General features: G+C 38.7%; 1 protein-coding gene and 1 pseudogene across 2 annotated transcripts; one reads left to right on the top strand and one right to left on the bottom strand.

The window, feature by feature from the left end:
* Nucleotides 1-591: 591 nt before the first annotated feature.
* Nucleotides 592-1,328, bottom strand: LOC307181337 (BAG family molecular chaperone regulator 2-like; annotated as a pseudogene). Its single transcript has one exon. The product of its transcript is annotated as a BAG family molecular chaperone regulator 2-like (transcript).
* A 12,545-nt stretch (nucleotides 1,329-13,873) lies between these two features.
* Nucleotides 13,874-19,698, top strand: LOC307181332 (tripartite motif-containing protein 64C-like; the record flags this gene model as incomplete). The annotated part of the gene is made up of 6 exons (XM_079946619.1): nucleotides 13,874-14,287; nucleotides 14,798-14,893; nucleotides 15,576-15,806; nucleotides 16,568-16,590; nucleotides 18,083-18,180; nucleotides 19,205-19,698. 6 exons carry the CDS (start codon nucleotides 13,874-13,876, stop codon nucleotides 19,696-19,698), a joined length of 1,356 nt encoding a protein of 451 aa, XP_079802745.1.
* Between the last annotated feature and the right edge of the window lie 340 nt (nucleotides 19,699-20,038).

The following is a 20,038-nucleotide window of genomic DNA, read 5'->3' as shown; positions in this document are numbered from 1 at the left end:
TGCTTTATGTACAGAATGTCTAGTCAAACAAGTGCCCCATGTGCCCCGGTGTCTTCGCAGACACAGGCCAGAAAAGAACCGTGAGGCTTTTCCCTTAGACGAGCACTTATTTTCCTTCACACACTAAGTGTTCATCCAAGAACAGTGGATGTGCTAGAGCCTAGCACAAGACAAGAATTCAATCTAAAAACTTCTAGAAAGGTAACCAAAATATTTCTAGCTTTAATTGTTCTTCACAAAACTAACGACACTGAAATATTTTCCTCATCAGAAACAACTATCAGTATCAAATTAGTTGTTATGCCTAACATACGGAACTAGTTATCACTTAAAATAGTATTTTATCCTTATTACATCATTATTTATAAGGGCTCTTAGGTCTGAACACTAATTGAATCTGCTTTCAGCATTCTGTTGCAGAGTTTTGGAACCAGTTCCTTTAGAATGTGCACTTAAAATAATATTTTATCCTTAATACGTCATTATTTATACGGGCTCTTAGAAAACTCTGACAAGGCCATCATCAAGCTGCTAGCGCATTCTAAAGGAACTGGTTCCAAAACTGCAACAAAGTGCTGAAAGCAGATTCAATTAGTGTTCAGACCTAAGCATGGTTTCTAGTCTTCTCTTAATTTTCCTCTGATCTTCAGGAGCACAGCCAATTACTATGGACTGAAACTTCTGATCCCCCAGCCCAGGAGGCACCTCTGAGGTGCATGCGCTGTACATCGACGCTAGGTGACTCGGCGTTTCCCAAATCATCCAGAAACGTGCTGACCACCTCGCTGATGATCCTGGGGCATGCTTGAGGGGCTCCTGCTGCTGGGGGTTTCTAATTGTTTCCATTGAAACTTCAACGGTCCCATCAAACGCTTTGCAGTCAGATTTAATTCTTCTCTTTCCCCGTCGCCGATCTGCGCGTGCCCTGGCTGTTCTGGATGCTGTGCATCATCTCAGAAGGAAATCTTTCTCCTGCTCAACTGCAGCAGCAGCTTCTCTCAAAGCTTCCACCCTGAGCTCCAGCTGGTCCAGGCTCTCCAGAAGGCGGCTGGAGAGGTCAACCCATGAACGAGGAGCAGCAGAAGCGACCTCGTTGGCCTTGATGCTGATGCTCGCCTGAGCCATCTCGGCCGCAGGAGGCGCCGCCACCTTGCGGCGCTCGCCTCCCTCTGACGCGCCGCCCGCGGCCCCCGGGCCGGGGCCGGGGAACCAGGTGCCTGTGCATGAGACGCTCGCTGGCCCCGGGCTCGGACGGGCTCCGAGGGGCTCGGACGGCTTCGGACGGGCTCGAATGGTCTCAGAGGGGCGATGGCTGGCGAGAGGAAGCCCAGCGATTTCCCAGCGCGGGCGCGGATGGGAGGCCTCCCGTGGCGCCTGGGCTCACTCTGCCCGGGAACACCGCCTCCCCCAGTTTCATAAATATGATGCAACTTCAGGCCTTTTCCCCTTTCTTAAAAGCAGATGTAGATATTTGTTCTATGAAGCTACATTAGGGGTAATATGTTTTAATATACAGTTTAATTTGTTAAATAATGCGTGTCAGATAATTCTGAATAAAATTAAAACCAAAAACCCAGGATTTTTTTCTTCCTGTGAAAATGGAACTTGATTCTAAAAGATATATAAAAATTCAAAGTGTTGAAAATATTCCAATTAATCTTGAAAAACACATGTTGAAGGACTTGTTCTCAAGATATCAACTTATTTTCTAGACCAGTGCGTCTCTAAATTAAAGTACATTTAGGTCACCTGCGTGTCTTGTCAAAATGCAAATGCTGATTAAGTATATCTAAAATAAAGCCTAAACTGCTCTCAGGTGATACTGATGCTGCTGATCTTTGATCAAACTTTAAATAAGATTATAGACTAGTGGTTTGCAGCTCTAGCTGCATATTCACCTGGGTAGCTCTTAAGTGCACTAATACGTAGCATCAAACCAATTAAATTAGAATCTCTGGGATTGTGCTCCAATCATTGGCATGTTGAAAACTCCCAAGTGATTCTAATGTGAAGTCAATATGTTGGAAACCTAAGAGATCCAACGTATAGAAGGAAGCAGACATCTGGAGGTTTAAAAACTGTGAGTGGTATCATTGTCTCTAGCCTCCTCTTGAGAACCTCTAACATATTAAAGTTGGGCCAGAGGTAGAGATCATACAAAAATGAGCCTGAGAATACCCAATATAGAGGATATTGCCAGGTATTTGTATACAATCTGAGTCATAGAGCATGGGGTCAGTTTCCTCAGACCATTATTAAGAATATATTGTAACAAATAGGGCTTCCCTGGTGGCCCAGTGGTTAAGAGTCCGCCTGCCGATGCAGGGGACACGGGTTCGTGCCCTGGTCTGGGAAGATCCCACATGCCGCGGAGCAGCTGGGCCCGTGAACCATGGCCGCTGAGCCTGCGCGTCTGGAGCCTGTGCTCCGCAACGGGAGAGGCCACAACAGTGAGAGGCCCGCGTACCGCAAAAAAAAAAAAAAAAAGAATATATTGTAACAAATAAATGGAAAGGTTTCCTGTGTTCATAGGTTAGAAGAATTAATACTGTTTAAATGGCAATACTACAGAAAGCCATCTGTAGATTCAATGCAATCTCTATGAAGAGTCCAATAGCATTTTTTTTACATAAGAAGAAAAAACAATCATAAAATTTATATGTCACCACAAAAGACCCTGAAAGAAGACCAGTGACTCTCTTAACCACTGGCCATTTACCAATGCCTTCATCTGTAGGCATATGGACGCACTACACCAGCGCTGGGAGAGCACAGTACCACAGGCCTCGCTTGGGGATTGCCTGCTTCTTTGTGATGCTGGTGATCTCTGCTGATGTAGTTGTTTCCTGGTCTCTGTGCACTTGGTCTGCATGTGTTTCCTTAGTGTTGTCTTCCCTTGAAGGGAGGCAGCTTCAAAAGCTAGAACAAGTAGGTTTAGCTGCCACTCTAACGAGTCTGAATTTTGTTTTTAAGTTTAATGAGAAAGCTTTGAAGGATTTTTAATAATAACATGATCTGATTGCTACTTTATGAAGAAAACTACTGAGTCAATGATTATGGGTATGGGAGCAACAGTGGAGGAAGAGCCCCACTAGGGGTCTGTTGCAGAAGTCTAGATGAGAGAGGACTGTGGCTAGGATTAGATGAATACTGGTGGAGCAGCTGGATTCATGACATATATTGATTGCAGAGCCAATAGAACTTACTGATGGATTGTATGCAAGGTGTGAAAGAAAAGAAAGAGTGAAGGGCCAGAGGTGCACCAAAAATCTACAAGACAGCTGTGAAAAACATTGGAGAAGGTGGGAGAATATCTTGGTGTTCACCTGGGGACGGTGATGAGAATAAGAAGCAGATGATATAATCAGAGGGTAGTAACTTCAAAAGAGAACAACCAGTGAATTGATGATGTCAGAGCAAAGGTCCATCGTTCCTCTCTGACCCCATGAGGCCCTAAAGGACTCATTTCTACTTTCCCATGAAGCGGAATTTTTTCTGCTTTTAGGGGAAAGGGTATCATCAAGTAAAAATATGTGTCAGGTAAGATAGAATAGAGAAAGTGCTGTTAGAAGGAAGATCAAAAATCTAGAGAGATTTTAAGAATGCCCTTGTGGTCCAGTGGTTAGGACTCTGTGCTTTCACTGCAGAGGGCCGGGGTTCAACCCCTGGTGGAGGAAGTAATATCCCACAAGCTGTGCAACACGGCCAAAAAATAAATAAATAATAAATAAATCAAGAGCGATTTATTCATAATCTAATGGTACTGAAGGTACACAGGGACTGAGGATGTAAATGAGGAATGAATGTTGGAAGAAAAACCATGAGGGGGTCCCCTAATCCTAGTAGTATTATATAAAAGCTATCATGGAAAATAGGCTGAAGGTACATGTTAATTATAATACTGAATAGGGAAACATGGTTTAAAGGCCAAATAATATAATTTACCATTCTGCCTGGAATGTTAGCATCATGGTACACACAGCCGGTATTGATAGGAGGACATGGGTTGCAGCCCTCTTTCTGTTTTACACTTTAACTTGGTGGGTCTTTTCTAATTTCTACATTTACTGTTGAGTAGAGTAATTGTGACTTCAGGAGGAAATCATCCAGTCATGGTTTTCTGCCTTTCTTTTAAACTTTCTTCTCACTTACGTTTATCAGTCTTTTATATTTTTCACACTACACTCCTGTCTCACTTCTCACCTGTTATATGTTATGGTTTATTGTACAATATACTAACATTCTAACATCTTAAGTTTCAAACTAACTTTGGGCAGTTTTTAGACATAGGATTTTAATACTCAACTAGAAGTAACACTTGTCATGAATCTCAGCCATCATGACATCAACTTTTCACTTTTTTGGAAACAGAATGTTGCTATCTGGATGACCAGATCATCCTGTCACCTTGTGACATTATTAATGGCATCATGTTTATATCTGTACAGTGAGCATCTAGGTGATTCCTCATTTATGAGAGATAAGGTAACATCTTCAGCCAAAACATGAAATTTGACACTAAACATTATTTCTTCTCTATTGAATCTTAATTATTGGTATGTTTATTAAGAAATTTACATATACTGCTTTGTTAGTACATATGTGGTACTTTGTTTTCAAACCTTGCTGTGACCCATTTGAAGGGATTTGGACTTTGAAGTTACAAGATTGCCTCTTCTAGGATGTTAGAAGGGGTGAGGGAAGATTATATAGGAACAATTTAATTTTATGAATGGAGAAGATAATGAGTTCTGTCTTGCTAGAGGCTCTGAATAATGTGCAGATCAAATGTGTTAATAGTTTTACTGAGAGACTGATTTTCCAGTACTAAAAGTCTCTTATATATTTTTTAGCTTTGAAGGAAGGACTGCAAGGGGTTGGCATAAATCAACAATGTTGCTTTGTTAAGTGTGCTTTGTAAGATACAAATATCCTCTAAGATGCTAATAATTAGATAGCAGCCTTCTGCTTTAAGCTTAATTAAGAAGAAGAGACATTGAATTTGTATCCATATATTTTTTTAAAAAGTCCAAAGACTTGCTAAACCAGCTAACTGGACTTTTTACAATGGATTGGCAAGATCAAGATTGCAGATGCCACCTATTAAGGCAGCGACATGCTTCACATTTAAGGTAATACTGCTCCTTCTTAGAACTTTTTACATTTAATTACATATTCAATATTTGCCTTCTTATTGTATTGTAGGCTTCCTAAAGGCAAGGGTCATATCATCAGAATTTTTCACGATGTCTGGAATGCTATAGCCATTCAATAAATACTGAAAAAATGAATAATCTAATTTTAATTTGGGAAGATTAATCAGGTTGGGAAGCTGTGCTAATGAATAAAATGATTTTTCTATTAGTCAACATTTACTAGCTATAAAAATTGAGATAAGAGTAAGAAAAAACAAATTTCACAAATAACTTAGTCCTTCTTTTAAAGCATGAGAAAATCAAACAATTTATTAACATGTATACATGAGAGAGACCCAGAAAACTAAGTAACTCCCAAAAATGTCTAAAACTCTCAGGGTTTGGGACTTCAAAGGGGAGGAAGGCATTTCACATGGAAATGGAAAAGCAAATGTTTGGTTAAAAAAAAAAAAAAGTTTGCTGGGCCAGGTAGAGACAATGGAACACTGAGAGGAATTTTAACAGACTATTCCTGGTTCTTCCCTGTCTACCACACCTGGTTCATCCTATAGTTATCAATGGTGATAGCTCCATTCCTGCCACTGGTCCTCTATCTACATTCTTTTCGGCAGTTAGGGGGAAGGTAAAAGTTTATTCCTGAGTCTTTGAGGCCTTGGCTGTTTTCATCTAGAAATAGTACACATACCAAAGAGACATTTTGGGGTGGCAAATTTTGCTCTCCTACAGTCCTGACTTTGAAATTTCTTTTAAGAAGTTTCACATTCCAGAAATTGAGTCAATAGATTGCTTCATCTCACTGAGCCAATTTCTTAGTTCTGACAGTAGGTCATGTCAGTTACTCATTTCAGGAGGCAGTGATGCAAGTGGGCCCTCAAAGTTAGGCCTATAGGGTGCGAGCAGTCAGGTATTTAATAAGATGCATTTCTGTGGAGACAAAAGTAAAACAAAGTTTAATGACTGGAACAAATATAAACTCAGCAACTGAGTCCTGAGAGTTTCCATTTGAGAAGATTTCTAGATATGAAGTTTGAAGTATCTTTTGCAGTTAGAAATGTCTCTGATGATGTCATTAGGTATTCATGTAAACTTTCTGAGTGGCTTACAAAGCAACAGGTACAGAGACTGCCTAAGCATGGGCTATTGTGGTGGTCTCTCTTACATTTATATCAAGCTGTTCAGCTTCAGATAGCAGGGCTTCAGGGAAAGGGCAGCTTTAGTTCTCAATGATTCCAAGTCAAAAGTGGGAGAAAAACTGGAAACGTTAGTTTGAAGAATTGTAGTCAAATATTTGAAGAAACTAGAAGAATTCAGGATCCATTTTGGTTTTCAGGTGGACAACCAAAATCTCAAGGATGATTAATAGAACTAGAATCTAATATTAATAACAGTGTATTATAATTTCTACTGAAAGAGAATTTTTTTCTCTCTATAGTCATGCTCATTTTTATCAAAGAAAGCCAAATTAAAATTAATTTGTTTGCAAAATAAGATGAGTTACATGAAATTTGGCCTGAATATTTACATAAGTCTGGCAAGGATAGCAATTGAACACATTGGCTCTTTTTTTTTTTTTTTTCACATCGGCTCTTTTAAATCCTCTTTGCTGAAACTTTTCATAAGGAATCTCCAGACTGAATTTTTAATAGCCTCTTGAAGTCAGCCAGCCAAGCCAAGAACTTACCATCAGACTCACCTGTAATACCTATAGATTTGGGTTAATTCTCTTCTTGAGGTCCCCCAAATATCCTGAGGTTCTTATATCTGCCAGGAAGTGACCTTACTTTCTCACCTGGTAAGGCTTCTGGGAACTTTGCAAGCAAGGTACCAGGCTGATTTTCCAAGGGGCTTTATGTCTCCATAAAGTCAATCTTAGTTCCTTAAAACTATCTGGTCATGTCTGATTGGATGCATATTCTAAAATGTGACATTCTAGTCAAAGCCTTGTAATATAATTAATTTTTCCAATTGTGCCCTCTTAAAAGGAGAACAGATTATTAGTGGATTTATGTAAGTAACTATTGCCATAAAAACACAAATACTCACTAAGAGTTTTCAAATTCTGGAGGGATCGGGGGGGAGAACAAATATAAATGTTTCAATTCTGCTTACAAAGGTATAATTTACCAAATTGCTATATTTCATTACATAAGAGAAAATGTTTCCTCATATATGAAAATGAAAGATTAAAAAGTCAGTAATATTTCAAACAAAAAGTCATAAAAATTATAGTCATATTCATCAGTTCATTCAATCATGAATGTGATTGGTTCTTGCTGAGCTTGATCTTTTGTTAGCAGTTTTAGGAAGCCATTAGATTTTTAGAGTTCTGTACTTTGTTACCCAATTCAGTAGTATAGTCTGACAGTTATTAGAAACCTGTATTTCTTCTATTGTACATTACTTCTACAGAAGTGCTAAGGGAAAAACCATCAAATACATCTATCAACAATTACAGTGCAAGAAAAAGAAATTAGACCCTTCCGGCAACTTGATAGGAACAAAGAAAAGTGTCTTTACTAAGATTATCAGGGCTTCAGACAATGCAGCGAAGATTGGGGGTATAACCAGACATGTACTATCCTGTTCATATTCCACTCAGCAGCCATCTTTGCTCTGACTGCAAACTGCTTTTGGTTGGATAGGAGGAATCCCTTCAGGAATTGCTAAAGATTTCCTCCAGGGTAAAATGGATGGATGGAGTCATCCTATTTAAGAGGACCACCATTTGTAAACCTTTAAATCACTTTCAGAAAGAAATACTGGGGGAAATGTGATAGGAGGGGGGAGGGCAGGGAAGATGACATTTGTTGAAAACCTACCATCAAGTTATGTTGCAAGGCATTTTCAGTGGTTAATTGTATCAATTTGAACCGACAACATTGTAGTGAGGTAGGCAAAAACTCCAATCACAGAGGAAGAAACTTGAGAATTACAGAAATTTGGAGACTTGTTCAGGTAAGGGAGAACCAAAGAACACAATCCCATCAGTTTCGATGTTATATGTTGTTGAGAAACTAACGTGTTATCAGGGAGCAGCCAGGATCAGAAATGTTTCCCAAATGTGCCAAGTTAGAAATTAGAATCCGACAGCAGAGTGATCAACAGTGAAGGAAAAGCAGTAGTTAAATGCACTTGGCTGCCAACATTCAGCAGCTCCTGGAAAGAGGCTGGTAAGTAGAGTTCTTCAGGGAACAAGCAGGGACATTTTCAGTAGTCCCCCGGAACGCAGACTTGTCCAGGGTCAACAGAATGGACGTTGTCTGTCAACAAGCAGAATGTCTCCTCTCCCTGCACGGCTTCCTCTCTCCCATCGAAGTCCCCGGGTGCTCCAGGGGCCAGGAGTTTGCTGCCAGTTTCCATTCGCCTCTGGACCCACCTGTGGGGCGGAGGCGGGGCTTTGCGCAAGGCTGCAGCGGGTGAGGTTGGCAGCAACCTGGCCGTTCTTTGGATCCCCTGGGCGCGCTCTAGTTCGCCAGCATTCCCGAGGCTCGCTCGGCCAGCAGGCTCTTCTCTCTCAGTCCTGCGGAAGCCATGGCCAAGTCCAGGGTCTTCCGTAGCTTTGGATGTGCTTGGCTACAGCGCTGGCATATTTCCTGGGTGGATTTATGCTGGGTATGTATACCGACCCCTTCCCCGGATCCCAGATCTTCCGCTCCTCCCTGCAGCCTCCAAAGCGAAAAGCGGGAGAGTTTGGGGTTGGAGGGCTGTGCTGTGCTGTGGGCGCTGGGCCGACAGAGCTCCTGGACCTGGCGAGCTCCGCTAATTTCAGCAGAACTGGAAACGGGATGGAATGCATTTCGGCCTTCCTAATACAGTGTGACTGAAATTCAAATTTATTAAATGCTCACAGAGTTCAGGGTACTGTGAAGGGCTGTTAGAAAGACAATTTAGAAAAAGATGATTTCACTTACAAGCACCATTAAGGTGTCAAAACTTGCAACGAATACGGGCAGTGCTGCAAAAACTGCTCTTCCCTCGTCATTGATTAAACAAATGTCTGTGGAAGTCTCCCTGTGTGTCAGGCACTGTGCTATGAACTAAACCCCCAGGGCAGAACAAGAAAGATAGAGGCCGTACCTTGATACATAACAGGTGGGAAAATGAAAAGACTATCCCTCATCTAAAACTCATTTAACCAACTCAAAATTATATATCAGAATTTGAAGATTTTCTGCATTTATAGGAATTTTTTGTTGTTGTTATGCTCACCATGATCTATTTCTTGGATAAAGGCTTTTTTTTTTTTTGGCTTCTAGTTTTTATAAAAGTCAAAAGCAATTATGTGTGTGTGTAGTATGCATATGTGTATGTATTCTCCACCTACCACCCGTTCCATCTCAGGCTGGCTTAGGAAGCTTCTCAAAGAAACAGCCACTTCAATGGACACTCATCAAAATGTAAGGTGGAAACTGGTATCTGAGATGAAAGCTGAAAATATTAAGTCCTTTCTTCAGTAAATTTGTTTTGCACATTTGATCCTCAAAATAAAGTGTTTAAAATATTGCAGGGTGAAAGTGGGCATAGAGGGAACCTACCTCAATATAATAAAGGCCATATATGACAAACCCACAGCAAACATTATTCTCAATGGTGAAAAACTGAAAGCATTTCCTCTAAGATCAGGAACAAGAAAAGGGTGTCCACTTTCACTACTATTATTCAACATAGTCTTAGAAGTCCCAGCCACATCAATCAGAGAAGAAAAAGAAATAAAAGTTATCCAAACTGGGAAAGAAGTAAAACTGTCACTGTTTGTAGATGACACGATAATATATATAGAAAATCCTAAAGATGCCACCAGAAGCCTACTAGAGCTAATCAATGAATTTAGTAAGGTCGCAGAATACAACATTAATACACAGAAATCTCTTGCATTCCTATAAATTAATGATGAAAAATCTGAAAGAGAAATTAAGGAAACACTCCCATTTACCATTACAGCAAAAAGAATAAAATACCTGGGAATAAACCTACTTAAGGAGGCAAAAGACATGTACTCAGAAAACTATAAAACACTGATGAAAAAAATCAAAGATGATACAAACAGATGGAGAGATATAACATGTTCTTGGATTGCAGAATCAGTATTGTGAAAATGACCATCCTACCTAAAACAATGTACAGATTCAATACAATCCCTATCAAATTACCACTGGCATTTTTCACAGAATTAGAACAAAAAATTTTACATTTTGTATGGAAACACAAAAGACCCTGAATAGCCAAAGCAATCTTGAGAAAGAAGCACAGAGCTGGAGGAATCAGGCTCCCTGCCTTCAAATGATACTACATTTAATCAAGATAGTATGGTTACTGGCACAAAAACAGAAATATAGATCAGTGGTGCAAGATAGAAAGCCCAGAGAAAAACCCATGAACCTATGGCCACCTAATCTATGACAAAGGAGGCAAGAATATACAATGGAGAAAAGAGAGTCTCTTCAATAAGTGGTGGTGGGAAAACTGGACAGCTACATGTAAATCTACAAACAACAAATGCTGGAGAGGGTGTGGAGAAACGGGAGCCCTGTTGCACTGTTGGTGGGAATGTAAATTGATACAGCCACCATGGAGAACAGTATTGAGGTTCCTTAAAGAACTAAAAATAGAATGACCATATGATCCAGCAATCCCACTACTGGGCATATACCCAGAGAAAACCATAATTCAAAAAGACACATGCACCCCAATGTTCATTGCAGCACTATTTACAATAGCCAGGTCATGGAAGCAACCTAAATGCCCATCGACAGACAAATGGATAAAGAAGTTGTGGTACATATACGCAATGGAATATTACTCAGCCATGAAAAGGAAAGAAATTGGGTTATTTGTAGTGACGTGGATGGATCTAGAGACTATCATACAGAATGAAGTAAGTCAGAAAGAGTAAAACAAATATTGTGTATTAACGCATATATGTGGAACCTAGAAAATGGTACAAATGAACCAGTTTGCAGAGCAGAAATTGAGACACAGATGTAGAGTACAATCCTATGGACACCAAGGGGGGAAAGAGGTCGGGGGTGAGGGTGATGAACTGGGTGATTGGGTTTGACATGTATACACTGATGTGTATAAAATGGATGACTAATAAAATAAATAAATAAATGAACATTATAAAAAAAATTCTCCACAGGAAAAAGTATTTGTAATTATGTAGTGTGATGAATGTTAACTAGACTTATTGTGGTGATTATTTCATAATATATATGAATAACAAATCATTCAGCTTGTAGATCTGAATCTTATATAATGTTATATGTCAATTATACCTCACGAAAAACCAATTTTCTTTATTCATTTTATTAAAGATAATTATTCACATAAATATTGTATAAGTAGTTACTACATTATATTTATATTTTAATATGAATATATCCATTGATGCATATGTTATATGCATAATATATACAAAGTATTCTGATTAAAAGTATTTACAGGGGCTTCCCTGGTGGCACAGTGGTTGAGAGTCCGCCTGCCGATGCAGGGGACACAGGTTCGTGTCCTGGTCCAGGAGGATCCCACATGCCACAGAGCGGCTAGGCCCGTGAGCCATGGCCACTGAGCCTGTGCGTCCAGAGCCTGTGCTCCGCAACGGGGAGGCCACAACAGTGAGAGGCTCGCGTACCACCCCAAAAAAAAAAAAAAAATTTACAAATGTATGAGTCCAAACAATAGATTTTATTTGGACATAAACCACTTATTCCACAGTACTCATAAAATATTAAAGGTAAGAAAAAGCTTAGCACAGTTAATTTCACCAACTATTATATATACAATTATTTAAACAACATTTGAATGCCTAGTTACCCTTTTTTATAAGAAATGTATATAGTGTAGGTGTGTCAATTATTCCAATTAATGTTTTATTTTCAAGCATAATCAGATAAACAATGGCTAGAAACATCATTAGCTATTACAAATTTTAAAAGTAGAGTAAGAATATACATTTTAACAATTATGAAGTCATTGCTTGAAGAATAAAAAATCATTTCTTCAGTTCAAATGTATTTTCAAACAACTTGTGTGGGGTCAACCTTCTTACATTTACCCTAAAGGAAGTCTGTATTCTTTTAGGGTCTTACCCCTCAAGTGTTGTTTTCTATATGCTGCAAACCCAATCAGCTGTTTTCACACCTTCCTGTCTGAAGGTTGTATCCAATCTCAGGAAGTAGGTGTGGCCTCAAGTGAGTCTAATCCTTTAAAAAGCACCTTTGTCCAGAGGCGACTGATTCTCCAAGGTAGACTGAGAGAGTGTGTAGCTGCCAAGCTTTGGAGAGTTCTTGTTGACCCTGACCTCCACAGGCTACTAGGACGTCCAGGCTTCCAGAGGTGAGACCACTCACAGTAGACTCTGGTAAGCAAGGAATTGATTGCAAATATCTTCATGCCTACTTTCCCTTATGCAAATACTTTTCATTTGCCTCTTGGCCTGCTTGGGTCTTGTCCAAGCAAACAAGTAGTTTTCTTCGTTTTTTTTAAAATGACATCAATATTTAAAATATCTGTAACTAGAGCAATTGCAATAAATTGATATTTGTAATATTGTTATTTAATACTTTTTATTTCATTACCTTATGTGGTATTAGATATCTTTAGGTCTTAAATTTTCCCATTTATATGTATCTATGGAGCACATAAAACACCTAAAATGCTGAATGTAATGTAGACATTACATGGTCTTTGTACAGATCAACATGAGTTAAATGTATTGAACTAATTATGATACATTTTTGTAAGGTCTGATTTGCTACCTGTTGAAAGCCTTCGGTTTGCAGTCTAGAGTTGAAATGTATTCAGACTAGATCCAATCACCTGGTAGGGACTTCCAAGAAGTGACATTGATCATTTAAGAAAATATCAATAACACAGGTCTATGGTCATGCCTCCATCAATTGCATCTCTGGATATTCTAGTGTAGAGAGCAAATTGCTGTGTAAATTATAATGTTTTTGGGGGGTGGTTGGTTTTAAATTTTGATTTTTACTGATTATCGTTGTAGCTTGAACATTCATCAGTTTGAAATGTGAAGGTGCTCTGATGGTCTGAAAAGACTGGGAAAAAATGTTTTCCTGAGCTAGAAATAGTATACTTTTTCCTTGAGAGGAGGAGTTTTGCTATTTAAGTTGGAAGCAAATACTCAACTTTTTATAGTTTTAGGACTCCAAAATTTCAGTCAACATTGATTAAATTGAACAAGCTTAAATTATATGTAAACAATTTTGTCTTTGGAAAAGGGTATCTGTCACTTGGGAGATATGAGGCATAGAGACCATTAGCATAGAGATAAGTGTGTGCATGTATGGGTACCAGTCATGGAGAGAGAGAAAGAGATTGAGATTCTCTCTGTGCTTCTGCACCAATCATCTATTAAAAAGAACTCTGGTGTCATCCTGTCTCTTAGCCTTTGCTCTAATATTTAAGCTTTTCCATGTAATTTAGGTATGATTGAGACCATGGCTTATTTTAAACAATAAAGTTGCTAGGTAGTCTCTTCTCTAATTTCATCATTTGTGTTATAGCATGAACCCAATCTGTCTGTATTCACCACTTCTAGGTTTGTACTGGGGGTAAGCAAATAGGTAAATCAGATAGAGTTCAAGCAGACAAGCTTTGTCCAAAGGCTGTTTTTTGTTTTGTTTTTTATCTAATCAGGGTAAAAGAATGATCACTAGAATGATTACTCTTGTTCTTTCTCTTTAATTTCTAGAAACATGGATTCCAAAGGATTCATACAAGCTTTCCAGAATGAACTAACCTGTTCCGTCTGTATGAACTACTTCATAGACCCCATCACCATAGACTGTGGGCACAGCTTTTGCCGTCCCTGCCTGTACCTCTGCTGGGAGGAAGACCAGACTCCAAAGAGCTGCCCTGAGTGCAGGGGACTATCAGAGAAGCCAGATTTCCAAACCAATATTGTACTCAAGAGGCTGGCTTCCCTCGCCAGACAGGACGCAGCTAAACAAACCAACAGCTTGGAGACGCAGATCTGCTTGATACACAAAGAAGCCAAAGGACTCTTCTGTGAGGTTGACAAGACCCTGCTCTGTGGCCCCTGCTCTGAGTCCCCAGAGCATGCAGCTCACAGCCACAGTCCAGTACAATGGGCTGCTGAGGAATACCGGGTAGGTGATGCTTCTAAAGCAGTTAGGAACCTACAGGCTCCTAAATCAGAGAGAAAGATGAGGATAATAATGAAGTTGACGGGGATGGAGATGGTCGAGGTGGAGATTTTTCAGTGTGGGTCCCAAGATAGAAATGTATCATTTCAATGTTGTTGCCCAATTGTCCAAACATGTGGAAATGCTGCATCCTGGGGCATGTGGCAGCACCAGGCACACTGGCTTCTGATGTGAGCTTGAGGCTTTCTCAGTCAGGTTATATAAATATATGAGTCTCAATTCTTAGGAAATGGATTCCATCATCTGTAAAGTTCCCCCAATTTTCTAGGATACGTCTCTGTCATTTCTGATATTCAAAATATTAGAATCAGACTAGATTAACGTGGAAAAATCTTATCACTTCATTTTAAATCAGAATTACCGGTTTTTCAATGACTCCCTTTGCTCATAATTAAGGAGATGAAATTTACAGTATCATCATCTGTGTCACTAAAGCTTATGGGTATTTTCCAGGAGAAACTTCTAAAGAGAATGGGCTCTTTATGGAAAATGACACAAGAAATGCAAAACCATCTGAATCTGGAAACTCACAAAACTCCGTCATTAGAGGTAAGGATGAAAATGTTCCTTTTCATTTGTATGAATATTGACATAATTCTAGCTTAGACTTTTAGCTCAGTTTAAGTTCCCAATTAAAGGACAGTGGTCTCTTCCCTGGAGAAGTAGTGGTTTCAAATGACATATCAGTGATCACAAATATACAGGCCCATACAAGCTATTTCAAATATTGCTAGTATATGGGAAAACCAGGGCATGAAAATTATTCATAGTCCAAATTTTGAAGATTTGGATAAACTTTCTCAGATATGGATGATAAGAGAACATTGCACTGTGACTCTAAAGGAGAGGAGAGGAATAGAGTAGTACCTAGAGGAAAAATAAAGAATATTTTTTAAACTGTACAATATGGGGTTTACATACTTAAAAATATATTTAGAAAAGTCAGGCAAAGGAACAAAAAGAAAAGAAGATTCAGGTAAGAGAAAAAATAAATAATGGACTAGGAACCCTGAAGAAACCTCCTAAGGAGAAAAACTGGGATCCCTCAGATGGCTTGATTTAAACAGGAAAAAAGGCGAGAAACTTAGAGAAAGGATGGACAGGAAGGACCCTTTGAGGTGTGAGGTAGAAAGTTTGTCAAGAGCTTTCCCGATGACAGTAAGGAAATAATGTTTGACGTTTTCTGTTGAGAATGAGGATGAGTGATTCTTTGAATCCACTATCTCTGCAGAACTATGTGGCCATAAGGAAGGTGATGATCAAAGTTCAGTATCAGAGGATCCACTTGTTTCTCCAGGAGCAGGAGCAACTCCATCTGGAGGCGCTGGAGGAAGAAGCGAAGGAGACTCTTCAGCAACTCAGGGAGAGTGAATTCAGAATGACTCAACAGAAAGAAAGTCTGAAAGAAATGTACAGAGAGCTGACTGAGATGTGCCACAAGCCTGACTTGGAGCTGCTCCAGGTGAGAAGGGAGGTTCCATCCTCAGAGACGGAATTACTATTCTGGGCACTGTTGCCATGACATTGAAATGTTACCTGCATATACTCTTATCTCAGCTAAGGGATGATGCTCCTTGACTCCCATTATCTTACTTGTCCAATCCCTTATTTCTCATAGCCTGGTAATTTTTGGGAGTTTTTTTTTTTAATCCTTTTATTAGCTAACATAGGGCAAAATTATTTCGGTGTGATCAGGGGGACTCTCCACACTGATTATCCAAAGCCAGCAAAATTCTGTAGCCAGGAAAAGTTAACTTTGTTGGAATAATTTTCAATATATGTTCCCTTAATCCCTTGTCACTCTGTTATCCCATACTTACTGAATACATTGAGGTTTTGCCCATTGTCTAGAAAAAATTAGAACTGGTAATCAATTTCAATGTATTCTATAATTCATTTTGTATGGTCCTCTGTTTTGCTTTAATTGTTATCATAAATGAGATCTCTCCTTGGGAATAGGACAGGGCACTGAGTGACATTGGAGACCTAGATGTTGTTGCATCATAACACAGACTCTTCCTGGCCTTCTTCCTTCTGTAATGCATCCTGACTAAGTCCATCATGTTTTAGTTTAGGCTCTGTTATTAAGATAACCTCTAATTGTTCCTTAGAGAAGAATCAGAGAATAAATACCTTAATGAAAGGAACAAACAAGAATACTAAAGAAGATGCAAAAGGACAGAACTCTGATGATTAACATCATCTTTTCTTTTTCCCTTGCAGAACTTGGGCAATGTATTGGAAAGGTGAGTTTACACTAAAGATTTCTGATTTCTGAGAATGTTTCTGTCTTTTTGATGAAGTAAATGTACAGTCATCCCTTAGTACCATGAGGATTTGGTTCCAAGCCCTCCCCCATACCTAAATCTGAGGATGTACAATCCCTTATACAAAATGACATAGTATGTACAAATAACTCACAAACATTTTCTAGTATCCTTTAAGTCATCTCTAGACTACTTCTAACACCTATTATAATGTAAATTAAATGCTATGTAAATAGTTGCCTGGTGTGCGGCATTTTCAAGTTTTACTTTTTGAAATTTCCTGATTTTTTTTCTGAATATTTTTCATTCAGATTTCACAGTTTCAAATCATGATTGAATCCACAGGTGTGGAATCCTAACAAATGGCAGATGGACCGTACATTTTTTGAGCTATTAACATTGTTTTTGTGGCTATTTTCTATTTTATTTCAAAAGAGTTCTGAAGGACTTCTACTCCTTGGTCTCAGAAGTTTCCTGCTCATTTGGTTGATTTCAAATATACCTAAAAGGCTTCTGACATTCTGGACTTTGTTCCACCTCTCTAGCCTTACCACAGTAAAACGTACTGAATGAAATTTTCTAAGTTGCAATACAGGAAGAACCTACCTGAGTGAGTTGGAAGGTGAATAATACTGGACAGAGGTAGATTCCTTAAGAGTGGGAAGAGGGGCTGTGATTTTGTTCCTAGAAGTAGGAGTGACTCAACCTGTTCCATCACTGAAAGCCCCCTTGTAAGCTGGACCTCAGAGGGAATGGCTTCCTGGTGCACACTGGGAAGTTGGACTTTCAGCACAAGGGTAGTCAGGCTGGAATTGAATTCCCTCGCTGTGCTGACAAGAGCAAAGCTGTCTGGTTCAGTGTACTCTTCCTTTTGGTGACTACTTGCTGACTGAAGTACCAAAGCTTTGCCTGAATTTGTGCTCTCCGTAAAATGCCCAGGATCTTTGCATCACCTGAGATTGAATAGAGCAAGTAAACAAACCTCAAAATTTCTAGAAATGGAATAATGACTAAAATGAATGGGGAATTTGAAAACGGATATAATTTATATTTTGAAAAAAAGTAAGGTAACATATTTTTTTAATCCCAAGAGTGTAGAATATAATGAATGCACAATTAACCAAAAATGGGAGAATTCTGATGAAATATCTAGGATTAAAAATAGCTTCTTTTGAAGATTAGGATTGACATGTATACGCTACTATGTATAAAATAGATAGCTAATGAGAACCGACTGTATAGCACAGGGAACTCTACTCAGTGCTGTGTGGTGACCTAAATGGGAAGGAAATCCAAAAAAGAGGGGATATATATACACATATAGCTGATTCACTTTGCTGTACAGCAAAAACTAACAAAACATTGTAAAGCAACTATACTCCAATAAAAAAATATAATAAATGGCTTCTTTTGTAATGGTTGTGTGATTAACCTTTGGCCCTGAAGTGTAACTGATATCATTTTTTTACAGGACTGATTTGGTACAGATGCAAAAGCCTCAGCCAGTGAACCCAGAGCTCACTTCCTGGCCTGTCACTGGAATCCTAGACATGCTGAACAGCTTCAGAGGTAAGAGTCAGCGCTTTGGTGATCAGGCCTCCATTTCTTTGATGGTTCTTGGGAAGGAGCCTTCTTTGATTTTATTTTTTCTGACATGAAGTTAGTACATGACTTTCCAAAGTTGTTATATCTTTTCTGCCAATACAGTCATGCTACAAAGAACAAGGGTGAACTTTGCAACCTATATTTTACTGCAAATGCAAAGCAAGATACATATTTTTAGTTACATCTGAAATAGGCTGAGCAAGAAGAGAGCAACTGGATTGATCAGCTAGTTATAAAGAAACAGAATATTTAGTTCTCAGAGTAGCAGTTAATGTTGTATGTTTATTCAGTTTATTTCACTCTTGAAAGGTTATATATGGCATTGCTGGTTTTAATTTGTTCTATATTACAATTGTTTATCATGCATTATACAAAGAATATTTCTTATTTCTATAATTACTAACTTTTGACAAAATAGACTACAATTGGCTTAGGCAGAATCATTGTAATGCTGTTAGATCAATCTCAAAATAATTGAAAGGTGAGGGATATGTGAACATGATTAGTCATAACATGCTTTTAGAAGCTTCCAAACTATTCATTGATGGATTTCTATCAACATTTTTGCTTTGAAAACTTGCTAGGTAGAGACTCTAGCCCAACAAATACGCACATACTAGCAAAGTGCTCTCTATATATTAAACAGTGTTAAAGACAAAAGACACAAGAAAAGTTTTCTAAAGAAAAAAATAAAATTTTATGTGTCCTGAAATAAACTACCAAGAATTTGACATTAAATCAGACTTCACAGAGTTCATGATATGTCTGTATGATTTTTTCTTTTTCTATATGATTTGAGGTGTTTCTATGTGCTGTAGAGATAGTTATAACTCTTGTTCTTCATAGAAGAGCCAGTCTGAACTCCCTTTTGTCTTCATTTTGTATTTCCTTGGAGGAGAGAAAATGAAAAGACTCATTGGGTAGAGAGCCTCTGCCTCTCAGGCCATGGAAATCCCACTTGTTGACCACATTTTTGCTCTTTCTGCAGTGGATAACGTTCTGAGTCAGAAAACGACCATTCACAATGTGAGCCTTTCTGAGGATGATACAACTATGATATATGGAGATGACCATCATGGTGTGTCCAGAGAGCTCCAGGGTGCAGAGAGTTTTGTGGCCTGGGGAGCTGTGGCCTTCACCTCCGGAAGGCATTACTGGGAGGTGGATGTGACACACTCCTCGAACTGGATTCTAGGAGTCTGTAAAGATATCTTGACAAGCAATACTGTTATCAGTATTGATTCTGAAGAAGTATTTTTGCTATCTTCTATGAAAGTGAGCAATCATTATATTCTGTCCACGAACTCCCCACCCTTAATTCAGTATGTGCAAAGGCCTCTGGGTGGGATTGGAGTGTTTCTGGATTATGACAATGGAATTGTGAGCTTCTATGATGTTTGCAGAGGTTCCCTCATATATACTTTCTTTCCTTCATTCTTTTCCTCCCCTCTGAAGCCTTTCCTTTGCCTTAGGTCTCCATGAATAGTCAAGTTCCGTGACCATTTATTAGATGAACTTTTCATCGGAGGAAGTTACTGTCCTGAGACCTCATGTGAGGCTACAGGATGATACTTGACTGTCTCTGAGCCTATTGTAATTTAATGGGACATAATGATGGTATGTTTATAAAATGGCATAACCATGTTGAATGTATAAATTTGTTAATTAAATGATCTATTAATAAAAACTTTTTATTGAGCATTTCTAGAATATAATCAATAGATATTCTTTTTAAAAAATAATATTTGTATTAAAATAAAAATTACATATCATAAGGTTCATTTACATTTTAAGCAATGTGTTTTTCTTCCATAGTTGAACC

Source organism: Stenella coeruleoalba, assembly GCF_951394435.1.
Source record: "Stenella coeruleoalba genome assembly, contig: scaffold_287, whole genome shotgun sequence".
Lineage (NCBI taxonomy): Eukaryota > Metazoa > Chordata > Mammalia > Artiodactyla > Delphinidae > Stenella > Stenella coeruleoalba.
This window is presented reverse-complemented; position numbering and strand designations above follow the sequence as displayed.